The sequence below is a fragment of the Vanacampus margaritifer genome, chromosome 9 (genome assembly GCF_051991255.1).
Source record: "Vanacampus margaritifer isolate UIUO_Vmar chromosome 9, RoL_Vmar_1.0, whole genome shotgun sequence".
NCBI classification, from domain to species: Eukaryota; Metazoa; Chordata; class Actinopteri; order Syngnathiformes; family Syngnathidae; genus Vanacampus; species Vanacampus margaritifer.
The window spans coordinates 24,773,936-24,799,174 of NC_135440.1; the positions used below are offsets into that span (position 1 = coordinate 24,773,936).

Here is a 25,239-nt window from a genome sequence, read left to right on the forward strand (position 1 = left end):
GACGCTCTTAGTTAGCCATGCAATTTAAAAAACAATTTAAAATCCAATATAAGTACAATTTTAATTTTCACATAGTGATAATGGCCTTTGAATTTACTTGCGCATTCTTAAAATGTCTTCAACTAGCATATCATTGAATTATTTTTAAGGTAAAAAGGTGGACCACGTTTTAATCATGTGCAACCTATACGTACTTTTTCCAATTTTGATGTGCAGTTTAGTCGTTATTTATTTATTTATTTTTAAATTTTACTTTTCGTGTAGGCCTACCATACAGTGTTTAAGGACGGTTGAGTTGTATTAACTTTGATGAACAGTTTTTATGACATGCGGCAAAAAGAATCCGTGCTCATTCAGTGACGTGTAATAGTTTGACCGCCCCTCTTCCACCCCACCCCCACCCACACCCCCAACCACTGACTCGCTTGCTATAAAATAACATTGGAATCAAATTCCTAATGATCTGACCTTAAACCTTTTGTTTTATTCCACAGTTGCCTCTGATCGGTATCCTTCCACTCAGCGTGCCCCCCCCACCCTCCTCCCCCTTCCGCTTCCTCACACCCCCTCCCCATGCACTCCTCCTTGCCTCCACCATCCTCATCATCCTCATCATCATCACCATCATCATCTCCTCCCGTCCTCTTGTGGAGTGCGCCGCGCCGAGAGGAGCTCTGACATCCCGCAGCAGCCTTTCAGGTAAGCCTGATCCATTTTCCCTCCCGCAGCCTTTTATCTCTGTACGCGTGCGAGCGCAACGTGTGTTCGCTTGACTCTCTCTGCGTCCGTCTACGTGCGAGGTGACGATTTTGCCGCTGCAAACGTGCGGCCGATTGCACTGCAGCTCGTCCACGTTGACGCGCTCCAACTTCACCGTCGTGGGCAGAGTGGGGAAAACAAGCCCGATTACATCATTTTGGGGACTATTTACTATAGCGCGGGGACTATAATTAGCAGTGTCTATTATGCAAATGACATCCTGATAATAGCTCATTGGGAGCCCCCCCCCTCCCCCCCCATCGTCTACCTCCCTCCCTCCCTTCTCCCACCTTTCATCCACTAATATTTATTATTTCTCCTATGTGATACAAGCAACAATTTGTAGAGGTCTCAATTATGTGATTTGTGTGCTGCCAGGCGTCCATTTTGCCCCCCCATCCCTCACCCTTCCTCTTCAGCGCGCCCCCCATGAGTAGCCAGTGCAGTCAGGGTGATGATGCATGTGTGTGTGGCTGATCTGTTAATGAATGCACCGCAGTCTGCATCACTATACACTAGCCTGGCACGCTTGCATCCTCCTCTATGTGTGCTGCTGTATGTGCACATAGACCCCCCCCCCCCCCCCACACTCCCCGTAGGACGTCATGTTGACGATGACCCACATGATGTTCATCTGAGGCATGTTTGTCTACTAAAAAAGAAAAAAAGAAAAAAGCACTAAAGCACATGTGGAGAGGATTGTGTAAGGGGATGTTAGAAGTGTGCACTGCAGCATTGAGGAGACCCCCCCCCCCACCCCACACCATCACCCAAAAAATTGTAAAAAAAATTATATAGATAAATATATATGTATTATAAGAAATAGACCATGATGGCGTCCATCAGCACCTGCTGTGACTCAACTTGTGTGACCCCGCCTCCCGGATGCAGGATGCACCAACTTGACCGTATTTTTCCACAAATAGTGGCTGTGGATGTTTATTTGCTCGGTTGCAGAGATACAAAGAAACAAAAACAGAAAAGGGCGGAGCTATTAAGCCGTGCGGCTATCCAGGAATATAAACATGTGTACTCACACAACACGGTGGTGCTGGCGGTAGAAGGGGGCGGAGCAAGCAGTGGTTCGTTTGATACTACTTTTATCTGACTGAGTAGTATTTACATGCAATTACATCCTGTACATGTGAAGAAAACGTATTTTAATCTTAAGTTGCAAAGACATAAATGTTTTTCTATCTGGTGTAAGTTTCTGTAAATTTCAACTACACGTATTTCTGCCTGTAACGCAAGACATTTGAGTTTTGTGTTTTTTTTAGTCTAAACACTAGGGGGCACTATGTTAAAGGAGTACATAGATAAGAGATGAAGAAGATGAAGTCTAGTGAAAATGAATTTCCCCAAGGGGACCAATAAACCAATCAATCAATCAATCAAGAAAATGTAGTTTGGAGGATACAATTGAGTAGGAATATGGACGTCACGACCGCCATGTTTTAACTGTTTAAATTAAAACAAAACAAAAAAACGTGAAGATAAATACAAGACTACTTCTTGAGAATACCACAAGCTAGAAAAATAATAATCAGACATTTACATGTGACTTTAAAGACTCCGTCTGAGGGTTCTGAATGGCAACCAAGTAGATGATTATACACGATTAGGTGACTCATTCCAGTCAATGGAAGCCCACTCACATTTATTGAGTTTGTTTGTAGCAAAATCATTATCCTCAAACACGCCATGACTCGTCAAAAAAGACTGAAAGAAAAGTTTCCAAATTGTTCTCTCTTTTTTTTTTTTGTCTCCTCCGGCGCCTCTCTTTGTCTCGTACTCTCTCCGAAGGGAAGCAGTGATGCATGTAGCAGCTAGCACAGCTTTTGGGGGGCTAATTTCGCGCAGCCTCCTCAAGTGGGGTTGCAACAGCCGCTTGATTGAAGCGTATTATGTCAGCTGTGCGACTTGTGCGCGGCGTAAACATACAAAACACACTCGCCACATCAGCATGTGTGACTAACACACACACACACACACACACACGCTGCTGATGAAGGTATGAGGTGCGGGAACAAATTTAATTAAGTGTCAAGTTTGCCAGTAGCAGCTACAGGGCAAGATTTATTATTATTGCCATATATCGCTAAACGACATCCATTTTTGCCACTTTATTTGTTTAATGAAGCATTTTAGGCCTGAATAGAGATGGGACGAAAAGACTTACTCATGTCCTGGACTTAACTACAGAAGCTAACAGCCTGAGCTAATAATAGCAAGCTAGCTGTCCTAACAAGGCCACAGCAGCCTTAACATTTGCCCAGATATTGCCCAATGGGTGAGCCGGCTTTGAGTCTATCCGAAGGGAAAACATATTGATCAGGAAATGTCATGATTAGTTGTACTCAATTGTATTTCGTCAAGTTGTTTTAGATACATTTAACATGTTTCTGGAGCCAGAGGATTTTATTGTGTGCAACTGGATGAAATAAAATTGAGTACATTCAACACCGTTTTTTTTCCCAGTGTTCTTCTTCTTCTATCTACCTTCTTTTTCTTCTTCTTCTTCTATCTACCTTATTTTCCTTCTTCTTCTTCTTCTATCTACCTTCTTTTTCTTCTCCCAGCTTTACTCGGGGGAAAAATGGTACTCAATTTTATTTCGTCAAGTGGTTCTAGATATATTTAGCATGTTTCTAGAGGCAGATGAATTTATTGTGTGCAACTAGATGAAATAAAATTGAGTACTCGCCATTTCTTCTTCTTCTTCTTCTCCTTCTGCCGACTGGCAAAGCTTTTGGTGCAATGCTGCCACCTTCCGGTCAACAGCGTTAATAAACCAAAAGTATTTTCAAATTATCAAAGGAGTCTGAAAATTGCAGTACATTTTTTTTTTTAGCTCAGTTTGCACGTCAACGTCTAATAAGAAATGCTACTGCCCCCTTGTGGTCACATTAAAATCAAAATCTATGCTTACAAAATCTTTTTTTTTTTTTACTGCACATTAACATACCTTTTCATTTCAAACAACTTTATTAATTGCTACAGAATTACTGTCCCGCTGAAATAAAGGGTACAACAACCTTTCTCAAGTTGCTTTCCTGCTACTTTTCATGCTGCAAAGACAATCCTCTTTCTTTTCTCCTTCCCTGAAAATGCACATGCGTGTCTATGAACGTCTACACTGCAAAAACTAAAATATTAAGTAAGATGTAAATTCTTAAATTTAACCTAAATTTGCTTTTTTTGATTTGACAAGTTATTTTTTTTACTTAAAATGAAATTGTCAGGCCAGATCATTGTGCCTATTTTAAGATGCTTATTACCTAATTATCTTATTTGATCAAGCAGTCTTGGCATTGAGTGTTAACAGACAGTTTTAAGTACTGTGAGGATTAAAACAAGCATTTCCCACATTTTAAGATGACAACTAACCAACATCAAAGACCCTGAACTGCGGTTTCATGAGTTTTCTTAGTTTTAAGATTTTGCATAATCTAGTAATAAGATAAATGGGGGGGAAAAAAATACGAAAACAGACGAGTGCATTATGGTTCATTTCGTTATATTTACTAAGCTCATTTTTCCTTCTTTCGCTACCAGCTCAGTGTTCTAGTGGTAGAGAGCCTACCCTCAGACTTTAAGGTTGTGGGTTCAATTCCTGGCCTCCCTGCTTGACACTTAAAGGCATAAAAATAAAAATAAAACTCATGTATTTTAAGAAAATAGTTCTATTTATGACAGCTTGAAAAAAGTCGACATTACTTGTTTTTAGTCTGAAAATACTATTTTCATGACCGCAGTGGTTGATATGGGGCTAGTATTACCTTCTTATTTTTCAAAAATCTTACAGGTTAAGCAAAATTTTTCTTGTTTTCTAATTTTGCTTATTTGAAGTCATCATTTTCTTATTTTACAATATTTTTCCTCTTCCATTTCCTACAGTCCTTTTTGCAGTGTAGCAGGGATCTCATCTTGGAGAGCACTTTTTAGCATGAGTGTGCTTCCACATGTATATTTATGCGTATGCTCATGAGTGTCCGGTCATCCAAAAGCACTATTTCGGGAGCCTCTTAGACCAAGGTGTTAGTGTCACCGCCTCCTCGGGCGCTTGCGCTCCGACGAGCAGGGACGAGGTCACATGCAGGCGGAGGTGGACACTGAAGTGCCTTTTAAAGATGACCTATTTTAACATTCTATTGTCATCACATTTGACAGTGCTGCTGCTTTCAGGCGCTGCGTGTGCGCGTGCGTCGGCTCACGCTGGTGTTGATCTACCTGCGCGTGTGTTGGCGTGCGTGTGCGCTTGCCTGTAGATATTTGCGCGTCTGTGGAGCGTTGCGTCACCATTTTGGAGGAGAAATGTTTTATCCAACAACACACGCGCACGTTTAGCCTCCCCTTGCCTTCCCCAATTTCCATACTTGCATCCATTGCGGGACTTGAACCTGTAATCCTCCTCGTCCCTCGAGTGCGCTTCTGCAGGCCCGCTCGCGCCTCTTTAGGAACATTATCTTCCGCTATGAAAAAATCACATAACACTATTTTTAAAAAGCAGCTCACCCAAGTGCACCTTGTGCGCTTATGCCTCATTTTGGGCACGGGGGTCCGCGTGAAATCACCAGATATGATATTAGAGACGGCTGCGTCATAAAAATAAAAATAAAATCCGATATGAGAGTTTACGCTTTTGTGAGGACGACTAGAAATGCAATGAAATGTGTGTGAAATGTGCACTACTGTACTTTTTGTCATTGCGCAATTTTACAAAACGATATAGGAAGTAATAGAGGGGATACGAATACGATTTTATTTATAGGTGTCTTTCGGGACATTCAGGGTCACCTTTAACTGTTACACTATATATATATATATTTTTTTATTTTATTTTATTTATTTATTTATTTTTTTATTTTTTTATATATATATATTTTTTTTTTTAATTATTATTTATTTATTTATTTATTTATATATATATTTACATAACATTAGTTAGGATGTATCATGTTTTTGAAAATGCAACCAAAAGTATAAAGCTGTTTTAATCAAATTGGGGAATTGAGCAAAGACTGAACGAATCCTCGGGGCTAACTAGTACCCGCCGGCACCATTGAAAAAAAATAAGTTATTATTATGAGGACAATGCAAATGAATCAATACAGCCAAAAGGCATCCATGTTTGCATAGTGTCTCTTTCATCTTGCTCCCTCCCACCTGTGTGCGTCACTCCTCATCACTCCCCTCTATGCTCACCAAGAAAGTGGGAAAAAGTTAATTGGAGGCAATTAGTGTCAAAGAAGTGGCTCGTCAGCTTGTCACAGTCATTATTTCACCTTTAAGGTAAACTTTCATACTAGAAACTAGGGTCCGACCAATGTGGATTTTTTTTTAAAAAACTCATTCACTGCCATTCACAGCAATAGATGTCAAAAATTCATTTGAATTATTTTTATGAGTTTAACTTTTTTTTTCCATTTTTGTTAACAAGAGTATGAAAATCTAGAATTTTTAGAATATAGTTTTTTGATACATTTAGAACAGATATAAAATTTGTGATTAATCGTGAGTTAATTAGTGAAGTCATGCGATTAATTACGATTACAAATTTTGTAAAAAACAAAAAAAAAAACACATTTATTTTATTTAAAGAAAAGATTATTAAAAATTAGGGGTGTCGGGCGCTTACAATTTTTAAACATAATTAATCGCATGACTTCACCAGTTAACTCACGATTAATCACAAATTTTATATCTGTTCTAGTACAAAAAAAATTCAATGTTTTCATACTTTTGTTAACAAAAGTGGGAAAAAATGTTAAACTAATATAAATAGTTCAAATGAATTTTTGACGTCTATAGCCGTCAATGGCAGTGAATGAGTTAATTCCGATATTTTGGACATAAATTCCTTTTTTTTTGGTTGAGTACATCATGCGCTTGGGTCCTAAGTCCACCACACAAACACATATCTTGAAAATGAACTTTACATGGAGCACAACCACATTAAATAGCCTCAAGTTTAACAAAAAAAACATATTTATTTTTTATTTTGTTGTATACATTTTGAGTCTCATGTTGTGCAAGTGTACCTAATGTTGTGGCCTGTGACCGACTCCAGCTTGGTTGTAAGATGCGCGGTCTTTGTGTTGTGTATCTGTGCTGGTATTATTATGCTCACACAGGACTAACATATTACAGACGTCATCATTAATTCAACATTCCAACACTTTGTTGATGTATGCAATGAATAGCTAATGGTGCAGATGCTATAATATTCAAATGGTTTATGGGAGAGAGATTGTTGCACTGTGGCATTGCTTTCATTGCACTTCCATCGTATAAGCACACCGTTCTGGCGATGAGTGGGACAGGCTGAAGGTTCTCCTGAGCTGTGCAGTTCTTGATTATGGTCCCTGTTGGCCTTTCAAGCGACGTGCTTGGCCTTTTTCCGAACCGAAGCTAATTGGATGCTTTCTGGCCTCGAGATTTCTTGATATCCTCCTGGAAGTTGTAAACACGCCTAGAGACGGGGATGGGGGGGGGGGGGTTGCTTTGGCGGGTGGGCAGCAGGGTCCCAGGGCGTCACTTTGGAAAACATATATTTTTTGTGTAATTGCACATACATTACAGTAGGTGGCAGTGGCGCTCTCATTGTCAGAGAGTGCGCAAGGTATATTAACTCCTCTGCACAGGGAGTACTTACAATTTTATAGACAAATGATACTAATTGTAGTCACGGCAGAGAGTTTGGGGCGGTGTAAAATATCGAAGCACTGAATTCATGACAATAGATTGAGGAATTAAACGTATCATTCCGTGTCCTGAAGCAGTTCAACCTTGTAGCTTGTGTGGATACAAGAATTGCTCAAATCCTTCTCTGGACTAAATCCAAATGACCAATTTAAAGAGGAAGTCAACCCCCCCCAAAAAAATTCTTGACAATAATAAGTTATATGTGACATGACATTCTGATTAATGTTACATTTGTGGAATATGAGTTAAGCAGCAAAATCCAGCCGTTTTTAATCCATCTCAGGGGGCGGCCATTTTGCCACTTGCTGTCGATTGAAGATGACATCACAGTTGCTCAGGTCTCATTGGTCAACCAATCCCAGCTCAGCGTCAAAAAACAGGTGAGCTGTGCTTGGTGGTTGCCTGAGCGACTGTGATGTCATCTTCAGTCGACAGCAAGTGGCAAAATGGCCGCCCCCTGAGATGGATAAAAAACGGCTTCAATAATATGTTATACCATAAGAAATGTTTAAGGTTGACTTCCACTTTAAGCACCGGAATGTCTTCCTATGATATATTTTTTAATCTCGCCCTCTCGTCCTTTCACGCTCTTCTGCTCTCACATACGCTCCACTCGATGTTAATTATTGGAAGGAAATGGGAAATGCTGATAATTAAATGGCAATTATGATCTCCCACACGGGGGACTTTTGCTGAAGGGAATAAAGAAGGTCATTGGAAAGGTCACGCACATGTATGCACCTTTGGAGATACTGTAAGCCTTCGAGATGCGGATTTTCCCCAGGGAGCGTCTTCATGCCGATAAGGGCTGGAATGTCGTACCATTCCGTCGACGCACAAGTCGTTTGCTTCCACGCGGCGTATAAGTAAGCCACACTGCAGCAGTGTTGCTTGACAGTTTACATAATAAGAAGGCAGGAGCGAGCGATACGAGGATGAGGAGATGAGGAGAGGAGGACGTCTGGCTGAGGGGAAGAACGTGCGCCGCCGAGATTCAACAGTTTCCAACGCGGCCAGGAGGAAACACGACGTCTTGCGTCGCATCTTGGAGGCTGGGGGGAGGGAGGGGGGGGGGGTTGGGTGTGGGGGGGGGGGGTGCTCACAATGCAAACGGGATCAGGATGTAACCTATTTTGCTCACGATGCCATATTGCGTCATGAAATATTAACAGGAATTCATGTCTGCTGATTTTGTGTGCGTGTGTGTCCAATGCTTGCATTTTCTTTGGGGTTTTCTAGAGGAAAAAAAAAAAAAAAAAAAAAACACTGCAGGATGCTTCTCGTCTGTGCCAATCGCGTGTTTTAGCCAGTGCACATGCGCTGCTTGGGAGCATCTGTGTCGCAGTCGTTACGCACACTCACACACACACACACACACACACACATGGATAGAGCTTTAACTCACACTCACTATCATGACTTCAAATGTCAGCCCTCTATCCCCATTTTTTTTTTTTTTTGCTTTTTCACCATCTTTGCTCTCTCTCGCTTGCTTGTCACACACACACACACACACAGACACACTCACACACACACACACACACACACACACACCACAGTTCCCTCACTCTATGCTGATCTAGACTTTGGAATTCAATGTTGCCATGGTAACATAGTCGGGTCGCCCCCCCCCCCCCCCCTCCCCCTTTCTCCTCTATTCAGACGATGAGATGCAGCACAAGTCGCGCTAGAGTCATTCCGCCTTTTAGCCTCCACTGTTGGCACCGTGTCAGTCCAAAAGAGACGCCATGCTTGGAGAACAATCACTTTCACACAATGCACGCTTCTTATTTTATGGCTTCGTATCTTTGCATTCTGCAGTCAAGTTGCCTTGACGCTATATCAGAGTGTTAAACATTTAATAGCAATTAAGTTATGCATTGCAGTGGGATGTTTCTAATATTTTGGTGACCGTATTGAGATGCGTGATGGGTGCAAAAACGCTGCATAGTTGCTGCAGTTACTGTACTTTTTTCTATACAGCTCCGATGTGTCGGAGCTCGGGTGCAGGTGTACCTAATGTTGTGACCGCTGAGTGTTTCGAAAGGCTGGGATTCCATCCATTTTTACTAAAAACAAGATTTGATATTGAGCACAACACCGTTTATTTATTATTTATTATTTATTATTTATTATTTATTATTTATTATTTATTATTTATTATTTATTATTTATTCATTTTTATTATTTTTATTTTTTATAATTTTTATCAGTTAATTGAACCGCTTATCCTCACGAGGGTATTTTTTTTGTAAATTCATTTATTTATTTATTTACTGGGCAGAGTGGGAAAAGTGAGGGTGTTGTAAAGTGGGTGTGACTCTCCTGATAATTAATACAGCTATTAATAATAAATTGGCATTTTATTCAATTTTTTTTTTACTTTCAACTTTGTATTGCCATACATCCGAGTTGTTTGACTGCATCTCAGAGCAGTTTTTGGAGAAAATGACTAAATTTTGAAATGGGATGGGCACATATGTAGCCTGCATCCAGACATCATGCACTCGAGAGGAACTAAATCAAACTAAATACGTTTTTTTTTTTTTTTTATGTAGTTATTTGTTTCCCCGAAATTATTGCTTTGTTTACCTCTTCCACTTACACTTCCGATTCCATCACTCCGAACTTCATTTTGCACTTGCGGTGTTCTCCCAAATGTTGCACAGTGACCAAAACACTCGTTGGTAGCCATTGGTTGCCAGATTGGATATACACATACTCATTGTAAAGCAGAAAACAAAAATGGGATTGTTATGATGATGTGGTTTGCGTTTCAACTGTTTTGTCTCGTATGCACCGCCGACTTCCTTTTTAGGCCTGTTGCCAACAGCGCAATCTGTTAGCATGAGTTCACACGCTATTTCGCGCCGGCTATTTGGAGTCTTAGTAAATCAAGCCCTTTGTGAGTAAGCCAGTGAGCTACAAAATCAAAATGATTCATGACGGAAGGTCAATTCATTTATTTGGGATTAATTATTCAAGCAGAAATGTCAAATTGGCAGCAAATGCGAACAGTTCATAGATGAATTTGACTTGACGACCAATTGAGAGGGATGAGGAAATGGCGTGCGTGTGTTTTCATTGGAAATGAGGCCCCGTCTGATTTCATCTGCATATTCAAACGGCCCATTCTTTATTTTGTGTGTGCAGCAGCTGAGCAGCGATGATGGGCCCTTTGGTGGCGGCTTCCTGCTAGCGGAGGAGCGAGCGAAAGGAGAGCGGGACCGACGTCCAAGACTCAGCCTCCGCTGGCACCGGCGACTCCGGCAAGAGAAAGACGGCGGCAAAGAGCGAGTGAACGTGAAAGAGAGAGAGAGAGAGAGAGAGAGAGAGAGAGAGAGAGAGAGAGGGAGTGCACGGAGGAGAGAGAGAAAGCGAGCGGGGAGCGGCTGAGAACAGTCGATGGATGCTGTCCGGATTGAAGGGGCAGCACGTTCTTCACTGACGAGGAAAGGAAAGATTTCAAAATGGAGTCGAAGGATAGAAACTCGGCGTCAGGTAAGTCCAGTTCTACGCTCTCCTGGGTTGAGTCGCAGTAGCGTGGACGTTTAGGGAAGAAAACGGCCTCTGGCCAAAACATCAGGGACAGTGAATTCAGAGTGCCTCGTTGTTGGCCATGAGTGCAGTGCATGTCGCACAGAGAAAGAGGGAAGAGTGAGGATTGGGGAAAAAAAATAAATGTCTGACTTGACAGCCAGCATGCGGACCGGGTCTTTGCGCTAGCGTGGCTGCTATAGAGTGCCTCATTGTTTGCCATAAGTGTGCGTTCAAAACATAGAGAAAGATGGAAGAATACGAATTGGAAAAAGTAAATGTTTGACTTGGCAGTCAGCATGTGGATTGGAGCTTTGCGCTAGCGTGGCTGCTATAGAGTGCCTCATTGTTTGCCATAAGTGTGCACACGTCACACAGAGAAAGACAAAAGAGAGAAATTTGTCTGGCTTGAGAGTGGCAACATGCAGTTATCTAATTTTCTACTGTATGCCTACACTCAGAAAAAGCATCTTCACTTTGGATAGCCACTTTAGAGCGCCTCATTGTCCACCATGTGTCCACCATGTGTCCACACTTGTCACGCTTGAGGGGAATTCATTATTATTTTTTATGTCCAGTGACAGCATGTGAACCGAGGCTTCTGGCTGAAATGGCCACCTTAGAGTGCCACGTTGTTTGCCATGAATATGCGCATGTCACACAAAGAAAGACACAAAAAGCGAGGATGGGGAAGAAGTAAATGTCTGCAAGAATATAACCCGGGGCTTTGGGCATTAGAGTGCAACGTTGTTTGTCATGAGTGTGCGTATGTCAACTGGCTGTCAGGTAAGTCTAATAAAAACAGAACGACACATCAGTGAGGATGGGGGGAAACTAAAAGTCTGACTTGGCAGCTAGCATATGGTCAGGGGCTTCGGGCTGCCATGGCCGCTTTAGAGCGCCTCGTTGTTCACTGTGAGTGTGTGCACAACCACGGCCTTCAAGTGGAGAGAACGATATTAGTATTTAGAAACAAAATTCCGAGTTCCGTTTACAGGGTCTTTAAATAAAAGAAGTTCAGGATTGTTGTACCGCAGATGGATGCGATTTAAGTTTGTAAAGGCGCGTCCTCGTTGCCCGAAAGGGATTTTTGCGAGGGATCTGCTGCGTGTGTGCGTGTGTTTATGCATTCCTCTCCCGTCTTGCCTTCCAAATTCTAAAGGGAGCGGCGGTGTCAGGGTTATGAATATGGAGTAGACGTGCAGGGTGTGATCTGGAGCGTTTCGCATCACTTCTGACTTGTTAAGCCAAGTCAGCAGAGTCGTCCAACTCTCCTTCCAAGGACACATCATCATTCTGCGCCTCCTCCTTCTTCCTCGCCTCGCACCGTCCGCCCTCCCTTCCTCCCCCTTTTCCTCCCCTTGCCGCTTATCATCCCACCTGCAGGGCTGCAGTGTTTTTGAATGAAGTGCGGCTCACTGGTGAGATGATTTGACCGTTCCTTCTCATTCACTCAAAGGCCACTTAACACCAAATTCCCGGCGACCACGGCAGTCACCATGACCAGAAATGCAGCGTGCTGTAGGATTTTGGCCATTTTTCTTCTTTGTCTTCAAGTCTTGATAAGTTTTCTCACCGTACAATATGATGTCTCCCGACCCGTCGCATTCTGACGGGGTCACCTTCCGTCGAGGCTTTCATGAGGATGAAACATGGAAATATGGAGGTTCGAGCCCGGCTCCAGAGCTGGCGTCAAACCCGTCAACCCTCGCCCCAACCCGCACTCTATACTGCCGCACCGTAAATGTTAGCGTTGGGTCAACTACTAAGTGACATCTTTGTGCAAAAAAAAGTACGTTATTTACATACACGCTGCGCTTCTGCGAGAGAAAGAAGGCATGTAGTGTCTCGTTCTCTCTGTTTCATCCTCTTTTCTTCTCTCCATCTTTTTTCTTGTTCTCTCCCTCCCTCTGTCCCTTTTTCTCACTCTCGCTCTCTCTCTCTTCTCTGTCTTTCTCTCTCTCACTATCTCTCACTATCTCTCTCTTGCGCTCTCTCTATTTCTGTCTACTCTCTTTCTCTCTCACTTCATCTTTTTCTTTCTCTTGTTATCCCTCTTTTTACACTCACTATTAGTCTCCCTCTCACACCTATCTTTACTTTCTATCACTCTCTTTCTTTCTTTGTTCCTATTTCTCTGCCTCTGTACTCCCTTTCTTCCACACGCTATCTCCATTTCACTCTCTCTCTCTCTCTCTTTCTCCCGCTTCACTCTCCACTCCCTCTCTCTCTTTCTCGCTCTCTCTGTGTCTGTCTCCCTCTTCAATCTTTACTCTCTCTCTCTTTCTCTTCCTCTTTCTCCCTCTTCACTCTCTACTCTCTCTCCCTCTTCACACTTTCCTCTCTCTTTCTCTCACTCTTTCTCCCTCTTCACTCTCTACTCTCTCTCTCTCTCTCTCTCTCTATCTCTCTGTCTGTCTCCTTCCCACTTCACACTTTCCTCTCTTTCTCTCTCTCTATCTTGCACTTTCTCCCTCTTCACTCTCTCTGTTTAGGAAAAGAATGTAAATAAGAGCGGCAAATAAATGTATTTTTTCAAAAATCAAAATCAAATCTCTCTTTTTCTCTCCTCATTTTCTCTATTTATCTGTCTTCTCTCTCTTTTTTCTCTCGCTTTCTCTCCCTCTCTCTCTTTCTCTTTTCCTCTCTTTCTTTTGCTTTGTTCTCTTTCTCTCCCCTCTTTTCTCTTTATATTCCTCTTTCCTCTCTCTCTCCCTCTCTTTCTCTCTCTCTCTCTGTCTCCCTCTTCACTCTTTCCTGTCTCTCTTTCTCTTGCTCTTTCTCCCTCTTCATTCTCTACTCTCTCTCTCTCGCTTTCTCTCCCTCTCTCTCTTTCTCTTTTCCTCTCTTTCTTTTGCTTTGTTCTCTTTATCTCCCCTCTTTTCTCTTTATATCCCTCTTTCCTCTCTCTCTCTCTTCCTCCCTTTCTCTCTCTCTCTGTCTCCCTCTTCACTCTTTCCTGTCTCTCTTTCTTGCTCTTTCTCCCTCTTCATTCTCTCTCTCTCTCTTTATATCCCTCTTTACTCTCTCTCCCTCTTCCTCCCTTTCTCTCTCTCTCTCTCTCTCTCTCTCTCTCGTTCTCTTTCTCCCTCTTCACTCTCGGCTACTTTTCTCATCGTGAGCGCAGCGGCAAATGTTTCAACAATGGAAAGAGCTCACCAGACATCACGGGCGTCTCTCGTTTGTCCATCCCGCGCCGTCCCGTTTTTGTCCACCGTGACCTGGACCCTAGTCTGCGGTAAACGTAGCTTGGCTTGTGTTTCCCCAGGCATGGTGTGCGAGAAGGGGATCCAGATCCTCCTCACCACCGTGGGGGCCTTCGCCGCCTTCGGCCTGATGACGGTAGCCATCGGGACGGACTACTGGCTGTACTCCCGCGCCCTCATCTGCAACAGCACAGCCAACGTCACCCAGGATGACCCTCACAACAAGGACAAGAAGGACCCGGGGGCGCTCACCCACTCGGGACTGTGGAGGATTTGCTGCCTGGAAGGTACGTTCAACATGCGACGCAATTCCCTTGATTGGTTCGCGTGAAGGGCGGGTTTTCCTTTCCAATAGTTTGTTTGCAAGGCAGCACCGTGTTGTGATACTTCTAATTATTATCATCATCAGGCGAGCACGCATCAACCTCCTCGACCGTGCCGTTGTGACGAGAAACAATTTCAAACAATAGAGGGATAATTACATGATACCGTAGCCCAACCCCCGTTTCCAAAATAATCCATTAATCATTGTGCCGGCGCCGGCTGCCGTCGTTTCACTCAAGTGGCCAAACAAAAGCTTGCGTTCCGCCTCCGGTCCAGACTCAGGAAAGATGCGGGAAAGAGACGTCGTGAGCGGCGGATTCACGCAACGCCACACTGGCGGCAACGTTCGATGGCGTAGGCAGCGATGCCAGGAAATAAACGAGCCAAACACGGTTGGTGTAGCTTTTGTGCTATCGCTTTGGTCCGTTTCAATCAAACTCTGGTTTATTTTGGTACCGTTTATTTATTATTATTGAGCGAACACGGGACCAGTTCCGTGTCTCTCTACGGAAAAAACAAATTCTTAGATGAACAAAACTCGTATGAAGACGAAAGGGAAAAACAAAGCTCAAACTCCGCCCCTTTAAAGTGGTAGTCAACCATAAACATTTCTTGACAATAATAAGTTATATGTGACATCACTAGTCTAAACATGACATTCTGATTAATATTACATTTGTGGAATATGAGTTATGAACCAAACCATCTCAGGGGGCGGCCATTTTGCCACTTGCTGTCGACTGAAGATGACATCAATGTTGCTCAGGGCTCAGGCAACAACCAATCACAGCTGACCTATTTTCTGAAGCTGCACCATGATTGGTTGTTACCTGAGACCTGAGCAACTGTCATGTCATCTTCATTCAACAGCAAGTGGCAAAATGGCCGCCCCCTGAGATGGATTAAAAACGGCTGGATTTTGCTTCTTAACTCATATCGGCAATGCAATATTAACCAGAATATCATATTTAGACTAGTAGGGCTGCATAGAACATATTATTGCCCCAAAAAAACGAACTTTAAAGACGTCCTTTTTCACAAACGGCCATTTTCAAGTGGAAGAAAAAGAACATAAAGCATTTTATTATTTATTTTATTATTTATTTATTTCAGTTTGTTGTTTATGGCAATCGTGGCCATGCAGCACAGCCTCTTCCTGTCCTTGTCATTGGTGACGTCCCACAGCGTTTGCTGCTATGATGTCACGCTTGACGTCGTTCGCGTTATCTCCTCAGCCCACGGTGGAAAACACAAGCCAGATTAGGGCTTTTCTTTGGCGAAATGAACTGAAGCAATCGTGTCCTAATTCCCTCCAAGCAGCCAATTAGAGATAAGATCTCGTCCTGGCAGCAATACCGCATTGCACACCAACTTCCTCAGTCCCGGCCTCCGAACGTCACATTTGCGCTCGGTCGTTTCCTCTCCCCCTTTTTCTGCTCTTGTGGCGGCCATGTTGGCTGGCATGAAAGCTGCCAGCGTCTTGCCGTGGCTTCCAGGTCAAGTGTCATCCATTCGGCCGGGGAAAGATGCTCAGTTGGCCATGCAGACATGAAGTCGGGTGCAGCTGGAGTGCAGAGCAGGATTCACGCGCTCACGGTGAGCTGCTGCTCCTCAGCAGCTTTACCGAAGGTGGCAACCAGGTTTGCTATATCGCTAATATTTGCCGTCCGTGATGCGATTCGATTGGCACACGGCTAATAGCAACCTTTCATTTGTTTGCAATAACGGAAAGATGTTCAAGTTTAGTGGGCCGCTTAAGGAATCGGCGAGTGTTATGGTGAATTGAATAATTTAATTGTACACTTTGTTTTGCTTACACACAATTGAACGCGCACATGAACGAGAGTGCTCAAGGGCGACGGGAGCGCCGGCGCTATTTTTGACTCAACCACCGCGTGGTTGTAACAGTTTGGGATTTGTCATTATAGTTAGCTCATTCACTCCTAGTCATTTTCACTGAAGCAACCCCCTTCGCTCCCGGCTGTTTTACTGGATTTTGACCTGATTTTGCAAGGTCCACAGAATATTCTGTTCTATTGCTATAAAAACATGGAACCTTCCAAAAGAAAGATTAGAGTCTCTTCTTTCATCAGGAGAAAAAAGTATATTTAAATCTGTTTCCGTTTTGCAGCATATTATTAGAATATAAATGTCATCATTATTCACAAACCTGTCGAAAACTTGGCAAAAAGAGTTTTTTCAACTGGCTGATCTCTTATACTCTGCTGCCACCTGCTGGCCGTTTTTATTAATAATTAATAGGGTTATAAAACACAAAGTTCTAAAGGGACAGATAGCGGGAATGTCCGTTTTTTTTGTGGGGAACATTGAGAGACTGATGGTTTTCAGCTGTTAAATGATAAATTTGCATATTTATTTAGAAGTAACATTAGCTGCTGGTTCTCAAGTCCTGCGAGAGGAAACAGAGAAAAAGTTTTTTAGAACGCGGTAGACTCAAGCTTGATACAAGATTAAAACCGGACTAATCAAATAAAGTGTCCAGAAGTTTCTCCCTCAATATTCTGACAACATTGTCAGAATTCACTTCATCAAAAAATGAAATTCAGCAGACCACATCAAATGTCTCGGCGTGCCGTTTCTGACCCACGGGCCTCAAGTTTGACACCTGTGCTGTTAATTTTGCCGCCACTGATGTGCGCCTCCATCTGCTTCTTCACAGAACGACACGGCCGAGCGACAAAGGGAGGCCCGCCACTCGTCCGTCTGTCCATCTGTCCCTCCGTCTGTGTGTCTTCATTCCACATCTCCATCTTATCTCACAATCCATCAGCCAGCGTGTCACCATCATGCGTGTGCGCTTGTATGTATTTACTAACACGACACGTGCACGCGCGCGTCGCTAACATCCCCGCCCTCGTGTGATCTGTACGCCGAGGAGACGCTGACGCCGAGTCGCTCGGTCCTTTCGGCTCTCGGGAGGACGCCCGCTGTCCTCCGTTTGACGCAGTTGGCTTTATGACTTTTTGTTCTCTGGCTTGTGTGTGCTCATCACATTTTTTTTTTCCTCCCTCATCTCAGGAGTAAAGCGAGGAGTGTGTTCTCAGATCAACCACTTCCCGGAGGATGCGGACTTTGACCACGACGGGGCCGAGTACGTCCTCCGTAAGTCAAACGGCTGCCTTGGAGTCTTTTTTTTATTTTTATTTATTTTTTCTCTTGCCGCAGTGGAGGAATCAACACGTGACAATGTGGACTAAAAGTCACGGGCGCTGGTGCGGCCTAGTTGACGCTAAAAGGCCCGCAGGGATGCGTTTTGCGCTCCGTGATACGCCGCACGAGCGCATACGAGCTTGTTTACAATCTTGCGCAGGCATCTTGTTGGCATTTTGCTGGCATTTTCTCTCCTGTGGCCTACTTAGATTTGTGCGTGCACGCATGTGTTACATTTGCATACGACGGCGGGATTCTCATGTGAGTTTGTTCAGAAGGAATTATTTTGTTGCTGGGAGTGATAATAGTGAGAAACGGAATGGAAGGTGGGGATCAGAGGTCAAGGTGGATACTGAAACATACAGTACAGTGTCTTTTCCCATTGAAATGAATGGAAATGCTATTAATCCGTTTTGGCAGTAAACCCCCCCCCCAAACACAGCGTATATAGTAACTTTGTGTTGCTAAGCACTTTTTCTTTGGCTTCTGCAGGTGTAGTGAGGGCTTCCAATATCTTCCCCATCCTCAGCGCCATCCTGCTGCTATTGGGAGGCGTGTGCATCGCTGCTAGCCGTTTCTATAGGAGCAAACGGAACATCATTCTGGGAGCCGGGATTCTCTTTGTGGCCGCAGGTAACGTTGGGGCATTGTTATGTGACAGAATACATCCGCGCTTCAAGCATCCTCTCAGAGCGGCCACTTGTTTTTGCCCTGACAAACTCTGCTTTTGTTTTGAAAGTGCAATTACGCACAAAAGTGATGGATTGATGGATGGATGATGAATGGATGGATGGATGATTGAAGGATGGATGGATGGGTGGATGATGGATGGGTCGATGGGCGGATGATAGCTGGATGGATTGATGGATGGATGATGAATGGATGGATGGATGATTGAAGGATGGATGGATGGGCGGATGATAGCTGGATGGATAGATGGATGGATTGATAGACAGATGATGAATGGATGGATGATGATAGACAGATGATGAATGGATGGATGATTGAAGGATGGATGGATGGATGGATTGAAGGATGTATGGATGATGGCTGGATGGATGGGTTGATTGGCGGATGATGAATGGATGGATGATTGAAGGATGTATGGATGGGTGGATGGATGGATTGATAAACGGATGATGGAAGGATAGCTGGATTGATGGATGACAGATGGATGAATGGATGGGTGGATGATGAATGGATGGATGATTGAAGGATGTATGGATGGGCGGATGGATGGATTGATAGACAGATGATGAATGGATGGATGATGATAGACAGATGATGAATGGATGGATGATTGAAGGATGGATGGATGATGGCTGGATGGGTGGGTTGATAAACAGATGATGGAAGGATAGCTGGATTGATGGATGGACAGATGGATGAATGGATGGATGATTGAAGGATGTATGGATGGGCGGATGGATGGATTGATGGGCAGATGATGCATGGAAAATGGATGGATGGATCAATTGAAGGATAGATGGATGTTGGATAGACGGACAGATGGATGGCTGGATGGACAGACAGACGGTTGGATTGATGGATGGATGATGGAAGGCATGTATAAATGATTGATGGATCAATCATTTGAAGGATAGATGGATGTTGCATAGACGGACGGATGGATATGGATTGTTTGAAGGATGGATGGATGGATGGATTGATGGTTGGACAGCCGGATGGATGTATGATGGCTGGATTGATGGACAGATGATGGATGGATGCATGGATGGATGGAAGGAAGGAACGGATGGACGGACGGACTGATTGATGTACGATTGATTATATGACAGATAGAATGCAAAGATGGATGGATGGACGGATCCATCAAGACTCATCAAAACTGATGGTTGGATGGCCCCCTCACCCCCACCCCTTTGCAAGCCCTTGCTGATAAGTAAGATAGCTGATAACTGATAGCTGGTAACTAGCTAGCTAGCTAGCTAACTAACTAGCCTGCCGAGCCTGCTGCTGCTCACCACTCCCTCAGGGGATGGGTCAAATGCGGAAAACGAATTTCACCCCACTTAGGTGGGTGTGACACTCAGTGGTACAACCCCCCCCCCCCCCTAAACTGGTCCCAAGCAGTCCACGGCACAACAAAGGTGGGGGTCCACCCGTGCAGTAGCAGGAACAAGCCATGACGGTCTCGTTGTGTTTTTCAGGTCTGAGCAACATCATCGGCGTGATCGTGTACATCTCGGCGGCGCTGGGCGACATCTCCCCCAAGAAGGACGAGGACAAGAAGTGGCAGTACTCGTACGGTTGGTCCTTCTACTTCGGCGGTCTGTCCTTCATCATGGCCGAGATGGTGGGCGTGCTGGCGGTCAACATCTACATCGAGAAGAACAAGGAGCTGCGCTGCCGCTCGCGCACCGACATCTTCAAAAGCACCACGCACGCCATGCTGCGCCTCCCCAGCTACCGCTTCCGCCGCCGCTCCCGCTCCTCCTCGCGCTCCACCGACCCCTCCCGCTCCCGAGACCCTTCGCCGGTGGGCGGCGGCGTGGGGAAGAACTTCGGCCTGCCCCCGTCGGCGCTGCTCTCGCAGGGCCCCATCTCCGTGTCCACCCTGCCCAACCCGCACTCGCGCTCGCACACGGGCCTGGCCGGGGGCGACATCTCGCTCTACACGCTGTCCCGAGACCCCAAACTGGGGGGTCTGCCGCCCATGTACGGCACGGTGGACCGCGCCACGCTCTACCAGCTCCACAACTGCTTCCCCAAGGATGGCGGCGGGGGCGGCCTGCTGAGCGGCACGCTACCCTCGCTCAAGTCCCACAACCCGTCCAACTCCTCCAACTCCAACGTGCCAATGTCCAACTCGGTGGGCTCCGGACCGCCCCCCTTCACCTCGTCCACCGTGGACAGGGAGCGAGGGATGGGCACTCTGGACAGGCTGAAGGGAGACAGGGAGAGCAACTCCAACACTCTCAATAGGAAGACCACGCCTGTGTAAAGTCCGGTCGAGGGGGCAGGAAGTAGCCGTCATCCAGCACAGCTGAAATGTTAACCTCTCCCTCGGCAACGAAAAGAAGAGTACACTCGTAACTGAGCGCTAATAACAACAACTATGAACTCTCACTACAAAACTATTTTGATATTTCCACATGCTAGAAATGATTTATTTTGTTAACGATCAACATGCAAACTAACCTCGGGCTACTATGAAAAAAATTGTGCAATATTAGCGCTAATTTAGCACACCTGCGTTAGCGTCGATTGTTGTTGTGATTATTCTTTGCGTTCGTACTAGGGATGGGCAGGACAATTCCTTTGCGTGGATTCAGGATTAGCTTGTTAGCTAACAACGTTTTTTTCACTAGTATGAATTGAATCTGTATATCAATTACATCAAATATATGCTCAAACTGCTTTGCATACGCTACTAGTATGAGACAAAGCACAACTAGTGGGCCATTTTTGTAACAGAGCTACTCTAGACAATAAAATTCTACTAGTTAGCATGTAGGGCTCTATTTTCATAGACAGCAAATGTGCAGCGGGGCCATGTTTAGACGCTCCACATTTAAAGGGAATGAGATGAGACCCTTTGATTGAAATCAGCTCTCTCATCCACCAGCCTGTCCTCGTCTGTGAAATTACCAACACTGGGTCTAACCCACCTCTGCGTAGAGTTACACTGCATGCCATGCAGGTTTACATGAAAATAGAGCCCAACTATTGCACAGTTTCACCTCACTAGTAACATGTAGTTATCTGACTAATATGCAAAAGTTGTCCTACTAGTGAGGACTAAAAATATACTAGTACGTGGACCTTAAACTGGATATGAAGGCTATCAAGAAAAAAAAATGTTCAGATGGCTTCATGAAACGTTATTTGAGCATTTTATTTGCTACTAGTGTTTGCTACATGCTAACTAGTGGGGTCCAGTCTAAAAACAGTTGGGTCAAAAATAACCCAATTTGTGTCAAAAGTCCTGCTCAATTTTAATTATTTTTGAGGGATGTTCTGTGCATTACCCAATTTTTTTAAAAATGATTTCATACAAAACGACCCAACTCAAAAATTGGGTCAAATTGACCCAAGTGGATTGGCAACCGTTTTTAAAGTTACTAGTGCAGCACAGTAGCTCACAAGTACTAATGTTTCTAGCGTACCATTAAGGTTTCATTGATTACTAGTAGGTCATGAGTGGTACTAGTTGTGGAGAAAAAACTATTTTACTAATAAGACACACTAGTCCACTGAATAGTCTTACTAGTCAGCAAAAAGAGAATACTAGTAACTTTGACTTTGTATTGAATAAATGTCAAACAGCATTCCACATGCTACTAGTACGCAATTATACTGAACTAGCTTGTGATTACATAAAAATAGCTGGACTTTTCCATAACATAACATAGTGACATTTCTAGCAGGACAACTTTGGCGTACTAGTAGGACATGTTACTAGTAAAGTCAAACTCTGCACTAGTTGACAATGGTCTGCTACTAGTGGCAATAAAGTTCTACTACTTAGCATTTAGTGCTTAACCACTAGTAGTACATCCAGCACAAGTGATTCTCAAGGCCACGGGCAGATTTGACTGACATGGCAACAAGTAGACGCTGAAATCTGATTGGATGAAATAATGGAACGTTCACATTCATTTACTGAAAAGTGAAACGCTACAAAAATGAAGAGAATAAATTGTTGGGAGTGAACTACAACAACTTCCTGGAACAAATATTAAAAATATTTACAAAAATTGCCAGCAAAAACAAAAACAAAGAAAAAGCAAAACAAAGACAAGTAGTGGATGAAGGAAATGTTTTGTGATGTCCATCCCGAGTGCTTCCACGCTCGCTACGTTATCCGGAGTTAACGTTTCCATGTTGCTGATCTTTTACTGTGATATTTTTCATTTATTTGACTTTTCTTTCCACGTCGGGGGGGAGGGGGAGCAGCGTGTTCCCGTGTCCAGCATGACGTGCACAAAACCTTACGCGGAGAGAATGATTTCTTTTGACTCACCCGGGCCACTAGTACCACCTTGATTTTGTGTTTGTTTGTTTTCAAGATGTGAATACTGTAAATTGTCTTCCAATAATAGTGATAAAAAAAAAAGAAGAAGAAGAGATGCAACAATAACGACTGGGTTTTGGCCTCTGTTCGTCTAATCTCCATCGGAATCCGTGTTCAGAGTACTTGTAGCGCTAGTCGTGTTGAAGATGTTTGTTCTTTGGGCATTAACGACAACTTCACGTCCACACGGGAGAAAAGAGAAAATATGTACAGGACCAGGCGCAAGATGACTGCCTGAGTTAAAAAAAAAAAAAAAAAAAAAAAGTTTTTTTTTATGAGTCCCAAAGTGACACATTTCATTTTCAATGGCAAAAAAAAAAAATCATCATGTAAATGAGAGTTTTGGAGGGTGATTTAAAAAAAAAAATGTACATTGTAATTTATGCATACGTATATTTGTAAATTCTCAACAAAAATGAGCTTTTGTTACTCGGACTTTGACTTGGTGGTTTACCTCATGAGCCGCCCCGCCCGTGACCTTTTGACCTGCCCCGTTCCGTCAGCATTGATGGGAACCTCCCCAAAGATTCTTTTCACTGTGCTTCCTCGCTCGTCTTCTCTTGTACGAAGGTGATGAGAATGTAAGCGGCCCCACACACTCTTCTTTTTTTTTTCTCTCTCTCTCTTCTCCAGAATTTGACTGGTGCCACGTGATGCAGCCTACAAACTAAAAAAAAAACAACAACAACAACAAAGGAGACGCTTCCAGATTTTCTGAATTTCTTTGGCGACATTCTGGGACAAAAGGTGCACACAGCAAGCATTTATGTGGGCAATATGAATCATATGTAGTAGACGTAGAGAGACAACTGACTATGGTTTATCTAAATGTGTGATAAACTCAAACACTGTATTGCACGAAGTTTATATAAAAAAAAAAATCATTGAAGGATCAATGCTTTTGACTTTTTTTTTGGTTGACAAAATCATATAATGTAATCTTGTACTTTCATTACAATATATGGATATTATTTGATGATCAACTCAATGAATGACTTATTTCAGAACCAAATTATTCCATACTGTTGCCTTAAGAGATGTCCAAGCTGGTCAATTGACAATGTAGACCACAAAAAATGATCGCTTGCCATCGCCTGATTTCTTTTTCTTTTTTTTTCCCCTCCCAAATCTGGCGATGATGGATTTAAAATTGGACCAAAAAAAAAAAAAAACATTCTGGATTTTAGCGTTTACCCGGATATGGTTAAAGTAAGCTATTTTAAGCTAACGTTGTGTCAATACAGCTGGTGAACACATTAGGTACATTTTGAAAAAGCTTTTGACTCTTAGCATGAAGGCAGTTTGAAAACAGACAAATCCTCTTTGGTTAGCTTAGCGCTAGCTAGCTGGTACGACAGAACAAGGCTGGATTTAAATATCCTCTGTTCTGCCGCTAACCAGTGTAAGGCGCGTAATCCTGGTGGCTAAAGTAAGCTATTTTAAACAAAAAAGGTCAACTTTTCCGTGTACGTTTTAGTGGCTGTGTAAATGCGGCTGGTGGACGCTACACTAGAGGTACATTTTCAAACAGAATCCTAGCACAAAGTGATTTTGAAAACGTGATTGTTGGACTGGAGGGACAAACCCTCCCAGGTTAGCTTAGTGCTAGCTAGCTTGTACAACAGAGAACAGATAGATTTAAAACAAAAACACCCTGGGTTCTGCCATTTGCCGGTGTACGTCCTGGAGGTTAAAGAAAGTTATTTTAAGATGAAAAACTTTTCCTTAGGTTGACGCAGCAGCGTTAGCACATTGGTGTTCACGCTGATAAGCGAATATGAATTTTGGGAAAGCACTTTGAACGTATAGTGTAGCTAAAGCACTATTTAAGTGCACTCTGTTTATGATGAGGGGGAGGGGCCGACTTAAGTATTCGTTGGCAAAATTACAAAACCCATTCGAGTTGATTCGGGATTTGCTGATTAAACAGTAAACGTAAATGTGGATTTTGGGTGCAAGTCCAAAGCTCTATTTCCTGATTTTGAGCATTACCTTGATCGCTTTGATCGAACACTTTCGACCTTCGTTGTCACACTGCTGCATACGATTAATTTGCATATAGATTGAAAGTTGCAGATGGTTTTGCATTCGCATATTAATGTCACCGGAAAAGCCGGCAGAAAGTTCATGCAAACACTTTTTCTTTTTTGCTTCAGTTTGTGATTGGTCCCATCTGGCGCCTCATGCATGTTTTACACGGCTGTCGTGCTCCAAACACAGCGGACGGGTTTTTCTTGACCTTCGCGGGCCAACTTAGCGCTGACGTTTCTGCCTTGGCGCAGGTGCGAGGAGACTTCAAATTCCCCGCAGCGCCCCTTGTGAGTTCAAAGTTTTCGGACTTGTTGACTTTGTTACACAGGAGTCAGGGAGGATGCAACAACACCAGCAGGTTTTTACGAGGTGCCCTATAAGCTAAAAATAATATTTATGTCACGCGCACATACACACGCCTACACACAAACTCTCACACATACCAAAATACTCTCAAATATACAGAAA

The 25,239-nt window shown here is 43.6% G+C and overlaps 1 protein-coding gene across 3 annotated transcripts; it reads left to right on the top strand.

Annotated features, from left to right (window-relative positions):
- The first annotated feature begins 429 nt into the window (after positions 1-429).
- On the top strand, positions 430-23,636 carry cacng8b (calcium channel, voltage-dependent, gamma subunit 8b). 3 transcript variants are annotated; one of them, XM_077575276.1, is made up of 6 exons: positions 430-699; positions 10,618-10,965; positions 14,270-14,494; positions 17,571-17,654; positions 18,195-18,335; positions 19,874-23,636. In XM_077575276.1, the coding sequence occupies exons 2-6, from the start codon at positions 10,935-10,937 to the stop codon at positions 20,665-20,667; spliced, it is 1,275 nt and encodes a 424-aa protein (XP_077431402.1). In that variant the 5' UTR covers positions 430-699; positions 10,618-10,934; the 3' UTR covers positions 20,668-23,636. The 3 variants fall into 3 exon arrangements, with proteins under 3 accessions (XP_077431402.1, XP_077431403.1, XP_077431401.1); XM_077575277.1 differs by having other exon boundaries at positions 10,621-10,965; XM_077575275.1 differs by lacking the exons at positions 430-699; positions 10,618-10,965 and having other exon boundaries at positions 11,761-14,494.
- The last annotated feature ends 1,603 nt before the right edge of the window (positions 23,637-25,239 follow it).